We start from the raw sequence: 17,253 nt of genomic DNA on the forward strand, positions 1-17,253 counted from the left end.
AAAAACCAGGCAGTACTAGATACCAACACTACAACATATCAAAGAAATGCCATTAGTTTTTCTCCCCATTTTATTTGGCTATTTAAAATAATTGGTCGCTGTTTCATGGCGGCAAGAATGGTGATTGCCAAGGATGGAGAAGGTGCTGAAAGCAATGTGAATTAAAAATGCAATCAAGAGTTTAATGTGTTTTAAAAGTATTAACCCTTAAAGAGGTCCTTATTACCTTAAAGTTCAGTTGGAGTTCTGCTGACGTGCGTACGGAGTCCCAGTGTCAGCTGTTTTGCTTAGTTACTTCCATAGTGTGATAGCATTGTGCATGCATGGAGCTGCACCCAGTGCTCTTGCATATATAGAAGCGCTGTTTGCAGTGCAATTAGATGCAAAGGAGGGCAAGGTTCCTGTGCCTTTAATAGCTATGCAGAAGAGGAATTGAATTTCAGCAGGCTGCAGCTTGCCATGCAGGGCAACTGCACCAGCCGAAATTCCCTCTGTGACATAGTTGTCAAAGGTATAGGGAGACAGAGCTGAAGCTCATTATATTACTTATTTATTATTTACATTATTTATAGCCTGTCTTTCAGGATACAAATCCTTCCAAAACAGCTTACCAGTAGCATCCAAATACATTAATAAAATCACAGTAAACATCTCGCAACATCATAAATCAGCAGGATCCTTCTCACAGGGCAGTTGGATGGCACCAAGCCCTGTGGGACAAGGAGGCAATCCAGCTATGGCGAGTGTGTGGCTTTTCTTTGCCTGCCTCTTCCCGCCCCCCAGCCTAGAATCCTTGCCAGGGGGCACTTGGTAGATGCATACGCAAGGTCCAAGGTGCAGTCATTGGCCTCACCAGGTAAAGCATCTCGGGGTGAGAGATACCTCTTTCTGTTTGAGATTTTGGGTCGCTGCTGCCAGTCAACGTAAACGGCACCAGGCTAGATGGACCAAAGTTCTAACTTCCTAAAAGGCGGCTCCTTAAAACAACTGAAGGTACATGAGCTCCTCTGCATCTAGATAGCCTATCTGTGTGCCTGTTGGAATGCACATACATCCAAGCAAAGGAACTGCTGTATCAGCAGTCTTGTCTCGTTAGTTTTTAAACGCAAGGATAAACTGTAAGAGATAACTGATCGAACATCCGGTTTGGTCTATAGAGAATGTTTCCAAGATGAAGGGACTAGCTAGGTTTCTTGTACTATTTCATCTCCTTTTCTGGTTTTTTACTAAGTAGTCTGAAATTTCATATTTTTGCCATGGACAAGAAACTTGAGTTTTGGGTTTTGGGTCTCTTTTCAGAGATGTGTAGTAGCTAGGCATTTGGGGGGATTAGTTTGCTGTATTCCTGAGGCCTACCCTCAGTAATTTTCCATAGGCCAAATTTGGGATCTAAGACTAAAGATTAAAAGTGCTGCCTAACCCATATCCAGCAGCAGCTGTCAGTAAGAATGATGAGTCTTCAGACCAACAAAGGGACTTTCTAAAGGTCAGAAGATAATTCTGCAGTTGGGCCTCTAGAAGAATTCAGTATCCATTGCAATGGCAAGTGATTTTTCAGTTCCATCATCAAATTTCATGAAGTGATGTCCATTGAACTTTCTCAAAGATGGCTACTAGTAAGAACATCCAAACTGTCTCCTCTGGGCTTATGTAACCATTAGTGTGAATACCTTAAAAACAACTCATATTGGTCCTGTACGAATATCACAGTAAACCATGGTTAATGGTTTATTATGAACATGCCTATCTGGACTCTTTCTCTCCTCCTTGCTAGTATGCAGGAGAAATGAACTATGACCCTCACTCAGCATTTTGTCCAAACCAGGTATTGTTTCATTCCAACAAACCACGATCAGTAAGCCAAGAGCGAAACTTGGCTACAGATTATGGCTTGGAGAGTAAAACATTGTGGTTTGTTTCCTTCTAGCAGGAAGGAGTAACGCAGGTATGATTTACTCATACATGGTAAGCCATGCTGTATGGCTTACCATGACATGCAAATATAGCTATTAAGACAAGTAAAACTTTATTGTTGTTGTTATTATGTGCCTCCAAGTCGATTATGACTTATGGCTACCCTATGAATCTGTGACCTCCAAGAGCATCTGTCATGAACCACCCTGATCAGATCTTGTAAATTCAGGTCTGTGGCTTCCTTTATGGAATCAATCCATCTCTTGTTTGGCCTTCCTCTTTTTCTACTTCCTGTGAGGGCGTTTGAGTGTGTTGAAGAAGCTGAGAGCAATGCCGTCAGGAGTCAAAACCAAGAGGCTAGGCTCCTAGCAGGGGCACCCAAGGTGGAATGGTTAAAGCTGAGACACCAGACTAAGATGCATCCAAACTCAGAGGAAGGCAATGGTAAACCACCTCTGAATACCTCTTACCATGATAACCCTATGAACAGAGTATCCAAGTAAAACTAGAACGCAGAAAAGCAGGTTTTAAGATTTAAGGAATTTGCCTCAACTGAAATCTGGGGAAATAACTCTCAAATCTTTGAAACTGTCATCATTTTCTGTTTTATTACATGGCTTTCATTTTTCCCTTGTTGTCTAGTTTGTTTTGCTAATACCTAGTTAATTGTATGTACAAACAATGTCTAGATTGCTCATTTCTTTTGGGAAACCACACAAGATAAAACCTTACAAGAAAAGGGGGATTATTTCCATGGGAAATGCCCCCTCATTAGCAACAGAAGTTTGGATTAGGATTTTTTTTTCTCCTAAACTAGGGCCCTATACTTCTGAAAAGTACCTTTGCTTTATTCACATGTAGAAATACCTTGGTCTAGAAATGTTCATATTGATGTTAATTCATTGGTCTTGGTTGGCAAGAACATGTGCCATATGTACTTTAGAAAGCATAGGAACGTAACTGTGCCAGGTTTCCCCCCCTAAGTTCTGCAAAAGTGTCAAACCTAGCATCCCATCTCCTCCAAATTTTCATGCAAACCCTCAGGCACTGTATATTTGGAATTCCTCTTGATTGTAAACTATAAATGAAGAAGGAAATTTTTAGCACACTTTCCATAGGTTTTATATGGGCAAATATACTTTTTTCTTTCATTTATTAATATTGAAACATGGGGGGGGAGGTTATGAATCCAAATAAGGGCTGCTGTCCAGAAACAGGTTTCTACCTATCTTTAGAATGTAAGCCTGCGGGCAGGGAGTGTCTTGTTTGTTGTTTTTATTAATATTTTGTAAGCCACTCTGGGAGCTTTGTCGGCTGAAGAGTGGGGTAAAAATGGCTTTAAATAAATAAAATCTTTTATTTTGGTTTCTGTACTTTAAATATTTCACTCATTCGCATTGAATGACCTCAGAGAACAGGGTTTCATAATGTTTCGAGGTGAAAGATTTCAAAGTCAAGTGCATCATTTATTACAATGACTGAGGCTGGGAGATAATGTTATTTCATTGCATTCTTCTGAATTTACAAGCATAGTAATACAATATCCTCATTTACTTTACTGTCTGTTCCAAATGTACAAACTGTTAAATTTCACAAAGCTCTTTTCCAGGTATAGAAAGAATTTTTTTGTCCCTAAATGAAAAAGAAATTGTGTGAAACTTAGAGGCAAAGAGTGTTGCCTAGTTTCTTCATATGAATTGGTTTTAGTAGAGTAGGGGCTTGTAGCCAACATTTTGGCTGGTAAATTCCAAAACATATTCACCCTGCCCAAATGCAGGACCATGAAGATTTTTTCCCTCCCTCCTCTCTACCTTGTCTCTAATGCGTGCTCTCTTGTGCACACACTGGCCTGGTTGTCACATAACACTAAACCATGCTGTGTGAGACCATGGCTTAGCATTATGTGCAAACGCTGCCCAGCAGCTTAGTTATGGTTTGTTTACTACCAACAAACCACAATCTAAAGCCATGGTTTGTTGTTATGGCTTGGCGTTTCTTGTTTGACCACCACACCCCAGAAGCTTGCCAAACTATAAAGACATGAGGCAAGAGCAGCTGGAGAACAAATCAAACTTAGAACAAAAAAAAAACAAGCTGTGGTTTGTTTCATCCTCTGTAAGCCAACTCATGGTTAACTCATGGTTTTTTAAAGAAGCCATGGCTTAAAGAAACCATGGCTTAGCATTATGTGCGAACCAGGCTACTGTGTCCATAATGTAGAGCTTGGACAGTCATTCAACCCCTATCAAATTAATGGCCAGGCATATTTCCAAACTTGGGTCAATTAACTCCTTCAAGAGTACACTCACATCTTTAAAAAGTAACTTGACAAATGACCCAAATAATGATTACATTAGGGCTTTCAAGCCTAATTTCTCCAAAGGAAGGGACTCTATGAGCACCAAAGAAGGTCTCTGTGGGCACATGTGCACCTGTAGGTGCCACATTGGCAACCCCTGGAATAAACAATGAGAGGATAAGTTATACTATATCTTGCAGTGGGCTCAAGCTGGTGATGGCATTGGCTCGCCTCACATTCAGCTCAATAATATTTTGCCATATTTTCTGAAAGTTATTCTAATTTTGCACAAAAATATTTTCATGGGCAACCTCTTTCTTTCTCCCTCCCTGATTTTCTTCCCCAGTGTTGGAATTTAAATGGTCAGCTCCCCTGAGCAGGGATATCTCCCCCCCCCAATAAATAACCCCTGAAAAGTGCCATGTATATTTATGGTGTTATATAAAAAATAAACAGTGCTGGAGATTATTTTCTGCTGTGGCAGTAATATCTGAGTCCAGGAGCGGCTGTTCCTCAAGCAGCAATGATTTCTGTTTCAGTTGTATCCCTATTCAGAAAGTGCATTTTGTCTAAGGCACTAGGGCAGTGGAAATAAAGAGAGCCCTCCTTGCATGTGACTTCACAACAGTCAGTGCTGCACTTTGCAAATGCAGCTAGCTAGCTTCTGAAAAGATTTCCAGTCTGGATATGACGCCACAGAATGCTTATATTGCTCTGACAGTGTTGATGTGACTGTATGATATATCAGACCCTCCAGAACAAAAGTTTGATTTGGTTTTACACCATTTACTGGGATGGTAAGTTACCCATGAATAGCATGTTGGTGTCCTGTTGGTTTCTGCTGCATGATCAGCGATTTGTTGTTTTTTGCTTCTTAATTTTGTTTTTAATCTATATTGTAGTTTTTTAATAATTTTGTTAGCAGCCTTCTAGATCATTGGACTGGAAGGCCAAGATACACGTATTTTAATAAATAGATACTAGCTTGAATAGATACATGTTTTATGTGAATGGGTTTTGAAAGAAACAACTTAGCCTACTATCCTAGGCACACTTACCTGGGAGTAAGCCCTATTGAACTAAGTGGGAATGACTTCCAAGAACACTTGAATTGCACTGGACTGTTAATATATTTACTCCTGAAAAATCAGGAGCAAATAATTTTTTACAGATTTTAAAATATTTTCTGTTGGGGGAGTGTGTCTGTGTGTCTGTGTGTGAGAGAGAGAAGTCCTAAACAAAACTGTTGATCTGAAAAAAGGCTTATTGGATAATGAAGATATACAGATGAATCCTGTGCAGATATTTAATATCAATCCTAATCCTTCAAAACCCACACTGAGGTTCTCGACAATGACTCCGATTTAGGTGAAAATATGAATTTGTGTTAAGGATTATTGTTTATAATATGAGGAACAATGATACAAAGAAGGAATGTGGGGTCTCTAATGTTAATTCATATGGGGTCTTGCGTTACCTTACTCATGGCACAGTTTTCTTCAACTCAAAAAAATAATGGAGGTATGAATAAAAAAGCAATTGAGAATGTTTAAATTCTCCCTGTCTTAGCTGCTATATCAACCTGAAGTAGCTTTTGTTACAAAACAACAAAATATTGTGGCAAGTTTTCTCTATGTTGGGTCATTAGACAGCCTCCACCGCATGCTTAGGATGTGTTTTTTGTTTTCTCTCATTTGCTTTGTTTTATTTATTTACGTACCTAAATATGGTTAATACCCTGCCCATCTGACATGAGTGATGGCCAAGATAGCTAACAAAATCCAATAACAACAACGTAAACCAAAAACATACATGCTGAAAAAGATCAAAAAAGCAAACAGCCAAGTGAAAAAGAACGCAACGGCAAACACAGCAGTCTGTAGAATCCTGCATAGCACTCACTTGCATTATTCTCCAAGGGGAGGGAGGTCCTATGGTCCTCCAAATGTTGCTGGACTCCAACTCCCATCATGCCTGATCACTGCCCACACTGGCCAAGGCTGATGGGACTTGAAGTCCAACAACATGTGGAGGGCCAAAGGTTTCCCATCCCTGCATTACAATGAAACCTTCAAATTTCCACCCTCCAAAAACTCAACAACCCACAAAACATAGGAGATATATATCTACTATTGAGGGGTGTGTGTGTGTGTGTGTGTGTGTGTGTGTGTGTGTGTGTGTGTGTGATGCATGAACGATTTACAAAAAATAAATCATATAGGCACAGATGCATGTGTGTTTTTTAAAAAGTAAACAAATAAGGCCAGATAGAAATGAAATGGAAAAATACGCAATCTGTATAATAATATATATTATTATTATAGGGATATCTATCAAGTCGAATGCTGCATTCCTTAGCATATTTCCTTGAAAATAAGTTTTACTGTAACCGCAAGGAGCTATTTAATTGTGTTTGGGATTTGGGAATAATTTGTTTTATAAAGAACAATAAATAACTGAAGAGACACAATGAAAGAAAATAACACTGCATTGTTAGGAGAAATGAAATCCTGAATCATGTTCTTAGCATATAATTGCTTGGTACGAAAATAATCCAATGTGAGCTTTTGTTGTGATCTTCAGCTACAGATAAAGACATGTTGGCTAAGCAGGCATTTGTTTTTAATCAAAAGTATATCCTGCACCTTGGAAATGAGCTCTTCTTTTGTAAATGATCAGCCCAGTTGCTCCAGTTGATTTCTGTAAATGTACTGCAGAAAATAAAAGCAAATCTGTTGCTTTGCCCTCTGTATGCAGAAACTCCCGAGCTAGAAATTGAGGAATCCTTTACCGATTGGGAGAATTCCTCTGTAGTTCAATTTGGGCTCCTTTGGGGGGAAGGGCAGGATATAAAATAAATGAAATAAATAAATAAATGTTGTTGCATAATACCACAGTAGCAATGCTGTGCAGATAGCCAGTAATGCAAAGGTGAATGCATGTTGATGCTGAACAGACCTCACTGAGGATATTCCACCCTTGAGGTAGCCCTGGTGCACTCACATTTGAAACATTCCAGCTTGTCTTTAAAGTGGGCATTTTGAAGAGCAATAGAAAATGTACTTATGAATTGCTTCTCAGGAGGCATCCTGAAGCGATTTACAATATATAAACAGTTAACATATATAAAAACTGTTAATGGAATTGCCTGTATAAAAACAACTGTAAAAAAAGCAATTGTAAGTACAGTTTGAAACAGCACGTAATAAAATCAATTCAAATTCAAGACAAATTCCAGCTGGGATAAAGAGGAGTAAGAGCACCAGCTTGTTACCAGAAATGGCACTTGGTATCAGTAAATGGTTTTTCTTTTCTTTTGCTCAGAGAAGCATACGTTGTTCTTCCAAGCCGCGACTTACCTGGTTATTGGCCAAGCTGAGACCTGCTTAGCATGACAGCATAATATGACAACATTCCTTGGTGTGCTTGGCTTCCTCTCTCTTACCTCTTGTTGCTCCTGTGCCACTTTTTGCAGGTATGCAGGAGCAGCTGGAGGGGGGCAGCATGATCCTGGTCTCCCAGCGGCATTACCGGGAGGGGTAAAGTGCTGGGAGGTCAGCACAGTGTGGGTGCATCAAGGGAACCAAACCGGTGCTCCCGCTGGTGCATCTGCGCAGCATTGACTTCACCCCCGCCGCCCCCCACCCATCTCTGTCCCAGTGAGCAGTAGCACCACTGCTGCCAGAAAGCCAGGTGTGTACTGCTGCCCCTCCCCACTGGCTGCTCCTTCTTGTATGTACTAGAGCAGCCTTTCCCAACCAGTGTGCCTCCAGATGTTGTTGGACCACAACTCCCATCAGCCTCAGCCAGCATTGCCAATGGTCAGGAAAGATGGGAATTGTGGTCCAACAACATGTGGAGGCACACTGGTTGGGAAAGGCTGTACTAGAGAGACACAAAAAACAGTATGAAGGCGAACGAAGTTAGAGAAGAACAAATCAAAGAAAACTAACAGGATCATAGAGGCTTTTGTGTAGACATACCCATTTTCTTCCAAATCTGCTGCAGCGTGACTCTTGTATCAATTTAACATTTTCCCCTGATGTATTTCCCCCTCCCCCAATCTCTAGGCATTTTCTTAAAATGAACAGAAGTAATTCTGAGTTGGAGAAGCTCAGCAGCGATTCTACAGAAAACCTCAGCCCTGCTTCCCAGGGAATCCACATCACTTTCACAGCCGGCTCCACAGACAGTTTGAATCTGGACTCAAATACTTTCAGCGATGGAGGTAGCTAAATGTCGTGCATTCATGTGGGATTGTGGTGTTAATGTAAGAAACATGTGCTGTAAATTGTGACATGCAGGCCCACTTTGCATATCACATAGTTAATGGTTTACTCTGAATGTAGAGATGGCTCCCACTTTGCTCCTCCCCTAATGGGAGCAACAAGCCACAATCCCTGGTTTAGCGTTACATCTGACCCAGAGATTGTAGTTTGTTTCACTCAAAAAAGCGTAATTGGTAATATCTGCAAGTTAGCAGTAAATAATTAACTATGGTTTACCGTGATGTGCAAACACAGCCAGTAAACTGGCCCTATAAAGTTGCCGTTGGGACTTCACTTTCCCAGGGAAGCTTTATATGGTCAGTTGGCTTTGGAGGAGAGAGTACTGAAGGCTTATGTCAGCCTTCCCCAACCTGGTGCCTTCCAGATATTTTGGACTTCAACCCCTACCATCCCTTACCATGGACTGCTGTCAGGAGCTGATGGGAGTTGCAGTCCAAAACATCTGGTGGGCACCAGGCTGGCTTTTGGTGTTTCATAACATTTTGTTTCTTTACTGATGGAGCAAGTGTTGCAAGGGTGCAGAAACAAGCACACCGTAGTCAGTCTCAGACCAACACCACCACTACATTTGCCAGCCAGCTCTCAAAAACTCACAGCTGCTTTTGTGGCCACCTTTAAATCACCTCCTGTTCCAGGTCTCTTGGCACACAGACGTCAAGGTCCCCCACTCAGCAGAACTGCAGGCGGGGTGACCAGAGTCATCAGGGCCTAATATGATGGGCAAAGTCATCCTGCAATCTCTTCCTCCCACCTACAGGGGTGTGTGGGCTGTCCTAAATATCCATTGTACTTTGATGCCTCGATTGCCCATTTATTAGGCTTCATTTCTGTTTGCCAAACTGCCAAAACTAAAAGGAGACTTTGAATGAATAACAGGACAACATAATCTATGTCAGTAAAAGCATTCACACAACTTGAAGGTATGTTGGCTGAATATAGAATAAACTCAAGGAGATTGGACTTTTTATGATTAATGGCCAGTGTCAGCGCACTCACAGGACCATGCTTCCTAAGATGTCATTGGAACTAGGAGCAAGACTTGTGCCCTCTGCAGGCAATGGACTGCACAGCACATGGTGACCAGCTAGGAATCATAAGCAACAGAAAAGCCAGCACCCATCCCTTGAAATGGCCCTTTTTGTTTTAGCGCACTGCGGTAATGAAGAAATCTGAGAAAGGTATAAAAAAGGAAACGTGATAAAATTCATGTCCTGAATGTAGATTGTGCTAACTTCATATATTCTGGCCTTACAATAAGAAGCTACTGGGGCTTGATAGTAAATAAAATTAAAATTATTACTGGTTATGAGATACCTATGAATCCCTTAACAACTCTTCTAGGATATGTAGAAAATTTAATACCTCCAGATGACAGGGAAATGCTTACAATTAATGACACCTGCCCGGTTATCAGTCAGTTAACAATCGGAGAAAGATTGATCCACCTTCCATTGAAGTATGGCTTTTAAGGATCTGGGACATGGTTAAACTTAATAATAATTTAAGAATAAGAGAGGGGAAACAAGATTACTTGTTTGTACAGAAGTCAAGTCTGGGTATTCATGATTGGACTCACAAGGTACAAGGTGCAGTTCAGCTGCATGTTGTATTAGGAACAATTTTCTTTTCCTTTTTTCTTCCCTCCCTGCTTCTTTATCTTATTTTCTTGTATTCTTTTTCTTTCAAAAGGATGAATTAAATGTTTTTCATTGATTATCTATGCTCTCTCCATACCAGTTTGAGTTACCTTTCTGCTGTATTTTATGATAGGATAAAGTCATTATGATCAACACAATTATGATTATTGTATCATTTGCCTATTATTGTATTAAAATACAGGGAAATCATGGCATTTTAAAGTAAACCCAAACAAGTTTTAAAAGAAGAGCAATCCCTGCCCTGCTGTGGAGGATTCTGGGGCATGTTCCAGGATGCACAGCTGTTGACATGCAGAGTACTACTCACAGGCTTATCAGGCCTCATTGTTGCCCTGTGCAAACTGTGTATGTATCCTGTGGCTGCACATTGCAGGGGGAGATGAGTTTTGACATGAAGAAAGCTGTCCTTCAGGGACGTTGTCTTCCATGCTGATTTTTCTAATTGAGGACCCCCCTGATAAGCTTCGAAGGAACCCCTACATTACCAGTAGGAACACAGTTTGAAACCACTGCTTTAGGTAGCAAGAGGTACATTTAAGCTGCAAACTGGATGCTGTGTGTGAACTGCTAATGCGCCATTGGAAATAAATAGGTGAAATAATAGAAGACTTCCGTTAGTCCAAAGTACCCACCCATAGAGGAGACTGCTTGCTGTGTCTCTGCATGATATACTGCTCTGGACTTCCAGTCAGGAGGAGGCACAGAAAATGGACTTATTTGAGGGTGGGTGATTCTTACTCTTCACACACTCTAAAAACAAGCCTTTTTTGAGTGGGAGAGTGAATTTCAGTTCATAAAAACATGTGCCTCAAGCTTCCAGAAGTTTTGGAAACACCACACACTACCCTGTTTAAGAATGCCATGCTGCCACCAAACAAGCTCCCCCACCCCAAGTATCTGTTACTGAGCAGGTATGCTTTTTTCCAAGTCCTCAAATGGCTTACCACATTGCTTCAATATTTACTCTGGTCCAGCTTCACTACTCTTTGGCAGCCAGTGCCCAGTTCTGTGACAGAGAGCCAGGTTGGCTTCAAAAACACTATACAACATTGATTCCATCTTTCAAAAACATTTCTTTATGCAGTTGGATAGATTCATTCACAGCAGGACATACAGGGTGCACCGTGCTTAGCTTGCAGTGCTTAAGCAATTGTAATAAAACACAGTTCAGGCTTCCCACTTTAATTTTAAGGTTGCTGATACCACAACTTGATGGGTTTTAAAGTAAGGAATGAGGAATGCGCAAGCGTACCACTTTCCAACCAGACATGCATTCCCACCCCTCCACCCTGCCTCCACTCAACCCTCAAAACCCCTGAAGTGGAGGGGGTAGGTTTTAATGTTCATAAAAATACACAAGGAAGACTGATTCCCAGCATGCTGGCAGAGAAAGGACTAAACATCTGTCCCTTCTTTGACAGCTCACTGTGTTTCTGTGCTGGCTGCGGAGAAGGGGGCTTCCCTTCCTGCATGGTCAGCATTGAAACAGTATGTTCTGTTTGTTTCCTGTCGCTCTGCACTGAGGGACCCTCCCCTCTGTGCTAAGGGTGGGGGAGAAATTTGATTCAGTTTGCATTTAAAGACAAATTACCTAATTTTCACTTTTTGAAATAATATGTGAATCAAAACACATGTTATTTTGAAAAGGCTCCTGGGCTCCTGCTGGGAGGAAAGGCGGGATATAAATGAAATAATAAATAAACACAACCATCTTTTTTGTGATGAAGTTCTCCAACCAAAGAATGTGTACAAAAATCATATTAGGGGAAATTGCTTATAAAAATATGCATATTAGGCAAAATTGCATACAAAAATGTGTGCATTAGGAGAAACACGCACGTAAATGCTGATAAATGTTCATGAGGACTTTATATTTATTTATTTAAAGTAGCAAATAAATGTAGGAATGTGGAGACCTGAATTTAAGATTGGAAAAATAAGACACGGAAACGGACAGATTCGCCCGTCCCTATTTTGTGCAGAACTGGAGAAAACAAGGTGCCTTTCCCAGACACAGACATTGCTACCAACAGCCTCTCCTGGGCAAGGTGCCTTGTTTTCTCCAGTTTTGCACAAAATAGGGACGGGCGAATCTGTCAGTTTCCGTTTCTTATTTTTCCAGTCTTAAATTCAGGTCTCCACATTCCTACATTTACAAAACAGGAGAAATAAAGACACTCTGCCCAGGAAATAATGCTGCTGCTAATGCCCCATGCTGGGCAGAGCACCTTTTTTCTCTCCTGCTCTGCAGTCTGCACAGAGGGGGAGGCTTGAGGTGAGCTGTGCTTCTGCCCTGATTTCGCTTGCAGAAATTGGAGAGGATTGTTTGCCAATTCAAGCAGTTCAACTCAATTTCTCGCAACATCCTTTGCATATGGGGCACATGTTTGACAGGATTTGTGGTCAAGAGGAAAAGCCACATCATTTTAGGAGCACTCGAGAACAAATCTTTTGATGTCAGGCATAAACCCAGACTTGCTCGCCTGGTCGCTTCTGCCTTTCAAAAGTCAGTTATTTTAGGGTGCAGATGGCTAATGTAGGAATACGTGGCCAGATAAACTATTTAAACAATGTTGTAGTCTAATACCAGAGCCATACAGTGTGGTTTTATCAGAGAGAGAGAGAGAGAGGCGTGCACACACACACAAGTATTTCTCCCATCATTTTCTCATATCCCTATACAAAGGCCATTCTTGGTTTGGCTGCCGCTGACTCCACAGATTATCCTGTCCCAGTCTAGATGAATGTAAAGGCTTCCTTGCTGCTCCTTTTGTAGCTCTTCAGGAGTGAAGTGTTGTTGTTTTGTGGAGATTACCTCCTGTGTCAAAGGATACACCCTAACATAATCTGTTAACCCACATGGTATTTCTATACAAAGGTTACTGTACCATGCCCCAGAGGCTCACGTGCCATTTTTGGATCAACCCTCATACAAGAAGTTCTCAGTCTTTAATAAGTGTCATTATGCTTTGCTTGTATGCTTACCTTTTTAGATGGAACTTGATACTAGGCCTTGCGTTGTAAAATGTCTTTATCCATGCTGGTAGGAATCTCTAGCTTATAATTGGTATACTGTCTGTTTGTGTTTCAGGACAGTCATGCAAAACAAGTCTTCGTTCACCCACCCATACTGGGAAGCTGATCTCTCCTTTGGCTCATTTCTCTGCATGCCCCAGCAAAGACAGGCCACACTGCAAACCCTTACAGCCACCCCCTCTGCCACAAAAGAAAACGGTCAGCAGAGCTGTTTCCTCTCCCGATGGTTTTTACTGGGGTTCAGCCTCTCCAGTTAGAGCAGCACTTCCCAAAAGTCCCAAGCTGAACTTCAGTCGGTCAGAAAGTAACGTCTGCATCCGTCAGGAGTCTTCATTTGGCTCCTCCTTGGGAATTAACCACCAAACATTTTCTTCCTCTGAATCACTGGAGAAAGACTTCAAAGGATCCCATTCCCCGTATCCCTGTTCTAGCAAGAACTGCAATACCTGCTGCAGCCAGAACAAAACCCGTTCCTCCTCCCAGCACAGCATGTCCACCCAGGTTCCCTCAGGTTCCAGTCTTCAGCTCCACAACCTCCTCAGCAACATTGACAACAAAGAGGGAGTGTATATCAAATTGGGCGGGCTCTATGCGGAATCCTTGCGCCGCCTTGTTTCAAAATGTGAAGACTGTTTTATGCGCGACCAGAAGAGTGAGCTGCATTTCAGTGAGAACAACTGGTCTCTCTTCAAACTGACCTGTAACAAGCCTTGTTGCGACTCAGGGGACGCCATATATTACTGTGCAACCTGCTCCAAGGATCCCTCTAGCACCTTTGCTGTGAAGGTATGTGGTTGCAGAGGCTGTTCTGTAATGACTTCTTCTGTCCTTTTGGCCATTTCACTGATCTCTGGCTGTCAGGAACTGGTACTGTACTCATCTGATTATCTTCACAGGGATGAGCAACACACCCCCCCACACACTACTGTTTCTGTGACATTTTGTAAGTCTTACTAAACTCCCTCAAAATTCCTTGGACATTTTACTCAAGGAGCAACCTCCACATTTGCTTTGAATTTTGCTTTAGATGAAATACAGGTCAACCGCGAGATGCACAGAATTTCCCTGAGGAATTTAACTAGGTGTAAAAAAAAAGTTTAAGAAGAGAATTTTCACTAGTCTCTTCCTATTTCATTAGAAATACATATATTTCCTTCAAAATATCTCAGATGTATTGCCTGATAAGGAACCTTGAAATTTGCTTGAATTTTGCTTTAGGGAGAAGAGACTGCTGTCAACCTAGTTAAGTTTAGAAACCAAGTATTTTGCTAACCTGATTATAGAATCATGGAATAGTAGAGTTGGAAGGGGCCTATAAGGCCATTGCTCAATGCAGGAATCCAAATCAAAGCATTCCCGACAGATGGCTGTCCAGCTGCCTCTTGAATGCCTCCAGTGTCGGAGAGCCCACTACCTCTCTAGGTAATTGGTTCCATTGTCATATGGATGTCCAGTCGAAATCTGGTTTTCTGCAATGTGAGCCCATTATTCCGTGTCCTGCACTCTGGGACGATGGAGAAGAGATCCCGGTCCTCCTCTATGTGACAACCTTTCATGTACTTGAAGAGTGCTATCATATCTCCCCTCAGTCTTCTCTTCTCCGGGCTAAACATGCCCAGTTCTTTCAGTCTCTCTTCATAGGGCTTTGTTTCCAGTCCCCTGATCATCTTTGTTGCCCTCCTATTTTGTCTTCTGCTGCAACATCTTAGAAGGAACTGCCAGATTCACTTCATATTTTTCTTCAGTGAAAAATTCAGTGGCAAATAGCATCTAGTGAGACCCAAGTACAGGACAAACGAATTGCTTAAAAACGTTAGAGATCAGAGCTTAGAGTCCAAAGTGCCTAGTTAGAGCAAGCAGAGTCAAGCCGGGGGCCAACTCCAAGGAATCAGTCCAAAAGTTGCCCAATAAGAACAGAAAGGAACACAGAGAGTTTACACAGCATCTGTCGATGAGCCTGCCAGCAGCTATTCTCCTTTCCTAAGCAGGACTGCTGAGAGGCTGGAATAAAGCCAGTAGGGTGCAGCTGGGCCTGGTTGCCATGGCGACCCTCGCAGCGCAGGTATAACAGAGCAGGGCTGGAAGCAAGACTTCACACCTAGATTTTCATCTGAAGCACTGCCAAGTCATGTATCCCAGTAATCCACGCAGTTCTAAATTGCCATATATTGCTTGTGAAAGAGTGTTGGAAGGCACAGGATGCAATTCACAGGGGATTTCTCTTGCACAAGCCATGTCAGAATGAACTGGCATTGCATTGAAGGTTACCGCCTTTTCCGTGGCCTTAGTTTCTATGAGATTTGGGGGGCGGGGGGAGGCTGTTGTGTTTCTGACCTTTGAACTTGCCACCCTGGGCTCCTTTTGGGAGGATATAAATTTAGTAATAAAAATAATAAAGATATATCGTACAGGAGTACTTACAACATGGGGGGGGGGACCGCAGTCCGGGAAGATGTAGCTGCTTGAATACTTGTTTCCTCTTTCCTCCCCATTCTTTGGGCACCTGTTGCACAAGTGTAAATCAATGCACTAACGGAATGACTGACTTACCACTACTTTGGATACAAGCCTTTTTCCCCTTATGGGTCACATCTGTTAGACTGTGAGTCTGCAGTCAGTCACTGTCTTATATTTTATTTAATATATGCACACTCTTTAGAAAACGTTAGGAGCTTTATAAGTGTTCGGTATTAATAATTATAATAACAACAACAGCATGTTGCCATCCTGTTCTCAAGGTTTTTTCCAGTCATGAGGACTGGAGACTACTACTTTGTCAAAACGAAAAAGCAGATCTTTTCAGATCATTAGCAAGAGTGAATGAGGTAAGACAAAATGTCACAGTGACTGTATCTGACTACTCTTTGCTTTAAAGTTAAGATTACATTTTTTAAAATGGAAGAGGCTACAAAATAGCCTCAGAGAAATGGATCTATACCTTTATTTAATAGATTTATAAACAACTTCCCAGCCAGAGGCCATCTAAGCGATACACAAGATAAAAATAGGATAAAACACAAAAAGCTATTTCTAAGGGCAATAAAATCATTTCTACAAAACTCTAAAAACAATAAAACCACATCTTCCAAATTCTAGAAAACAGTAAAACCGTCTCTGTAAACACACAATTAATATTCCATAAGTGACTGTCACCCCTCAGGGAAAACCTTGAATAACAGTGTCTTCAGTAGGCGCCTAAACGTCATGATGATAGGTGCCTGCTTCATTTCAGCTTAGACTGTAGAGGTTCAGACTTTACAGGGCCTGAAACCTGCATAATTTTGAGTCCCGCCACCTCTTTCTTCCCACAGTGTGAACTGTGGCACTCATTTTCAATGCATCGCACGGAGGGCCGTCTGCACTGGTGCCAATTTCACAAAGGGGGGGGGGGAAAGGCCTGCCTTCCTGCTGCTCGGCTTACTTCACTAGGCTTGGACTTTCAGTGGATGCTTACTACAGACAGAGTGTGACTGCAAGGGAAGGAGACAAACCTTGTCTTGTGCTCACTGCAGACCACACGTGTGTCTTCCCACACTACAAAATGCGCCTTTATTGTCTGATGCTAGCACAGTGAAGCTGAGCCAAAGGTAAAAGCTCAGCTGCTGTGTGCAAGTCCTAAGTGGGGAAATGTAGCTAGGCAATTTTTAGGAATGCTTTCATTTTGGTGCTGGAATATTTCTGATAGACAGTCGTTTCAGGGTTTTCTCTTCTTTTTCCTGTATGTGTGATATTGTTGCACTGGTCACAAACGTGAAAGAAGCCGTAGATCAAATTGTTGCCTTCAGGCAGACTTCAACAGGCCAATGTCAAAGTTTGAACTAAGATGAGCTTCCTGTCATCCCTTAGAGCCAAGACCGTGTTAGTCTTTTTTTTCTCATACATATGGATTATGGGGAAATGAAGCCAAAATATTTTTCCTTCTGAAATTCTTTTTCGGGACTGAACTATATCTGTGACAGAAGACCAAGGACTAGTCATCAAACGTGTAAAAAGAGGTGGGGGGCCCTATTTTGAGGGGAGAAGCAGTAGGCAGAGGGATGCTTAACCCATCTCCCAC

General features: G+C 41.8%; 1 protein-coding gene across 7 annotated transcripts in view; it reads left to right on the plus strand.

Moving 5' to 3' along the window:
- The window catches only part of PRAG1 (PEAK1 related, kinase-activating pseudokinase 1), a 57,132-nt gene that overhangs the window by 37,075 nt on the left and 2,804 nt on the right, over positions 1-17,253 (plus strand). For all 7 annotated transcript variants that reach the window (XM_061635537.1, XM_061635502.1, XM_061635511.1 and 4 more), the window contains 2 exons: positions 8,284-8,441; positions 13,252-13,982. In XM_061635537.1, the coding sequence (XP_061491521.1) occupies positions 8,284-8,441; positions 13,252-13,982 (889 nt within the window). The remainder of the gene's footprint in view (positions 1-8,283; positions 8,442-13,251; positions 13,983-17,253) is intronic.

This window comes from Rhineura floridana, chromosome 1 (assembly GCF_030035675.1).
Source record: "Rhineura floridana isolate rRhiFlo1 chromosome 1, rRhiFlo1.hap2, whole genome shotgun sequence".
Taxonomy (NCBI): domain Eukaryota; kingdom Metazoa; phylum Chordata; class Lepidosauria; order Squamata; family Rhineuridae; genus Rhineura; species Rhineura floridana.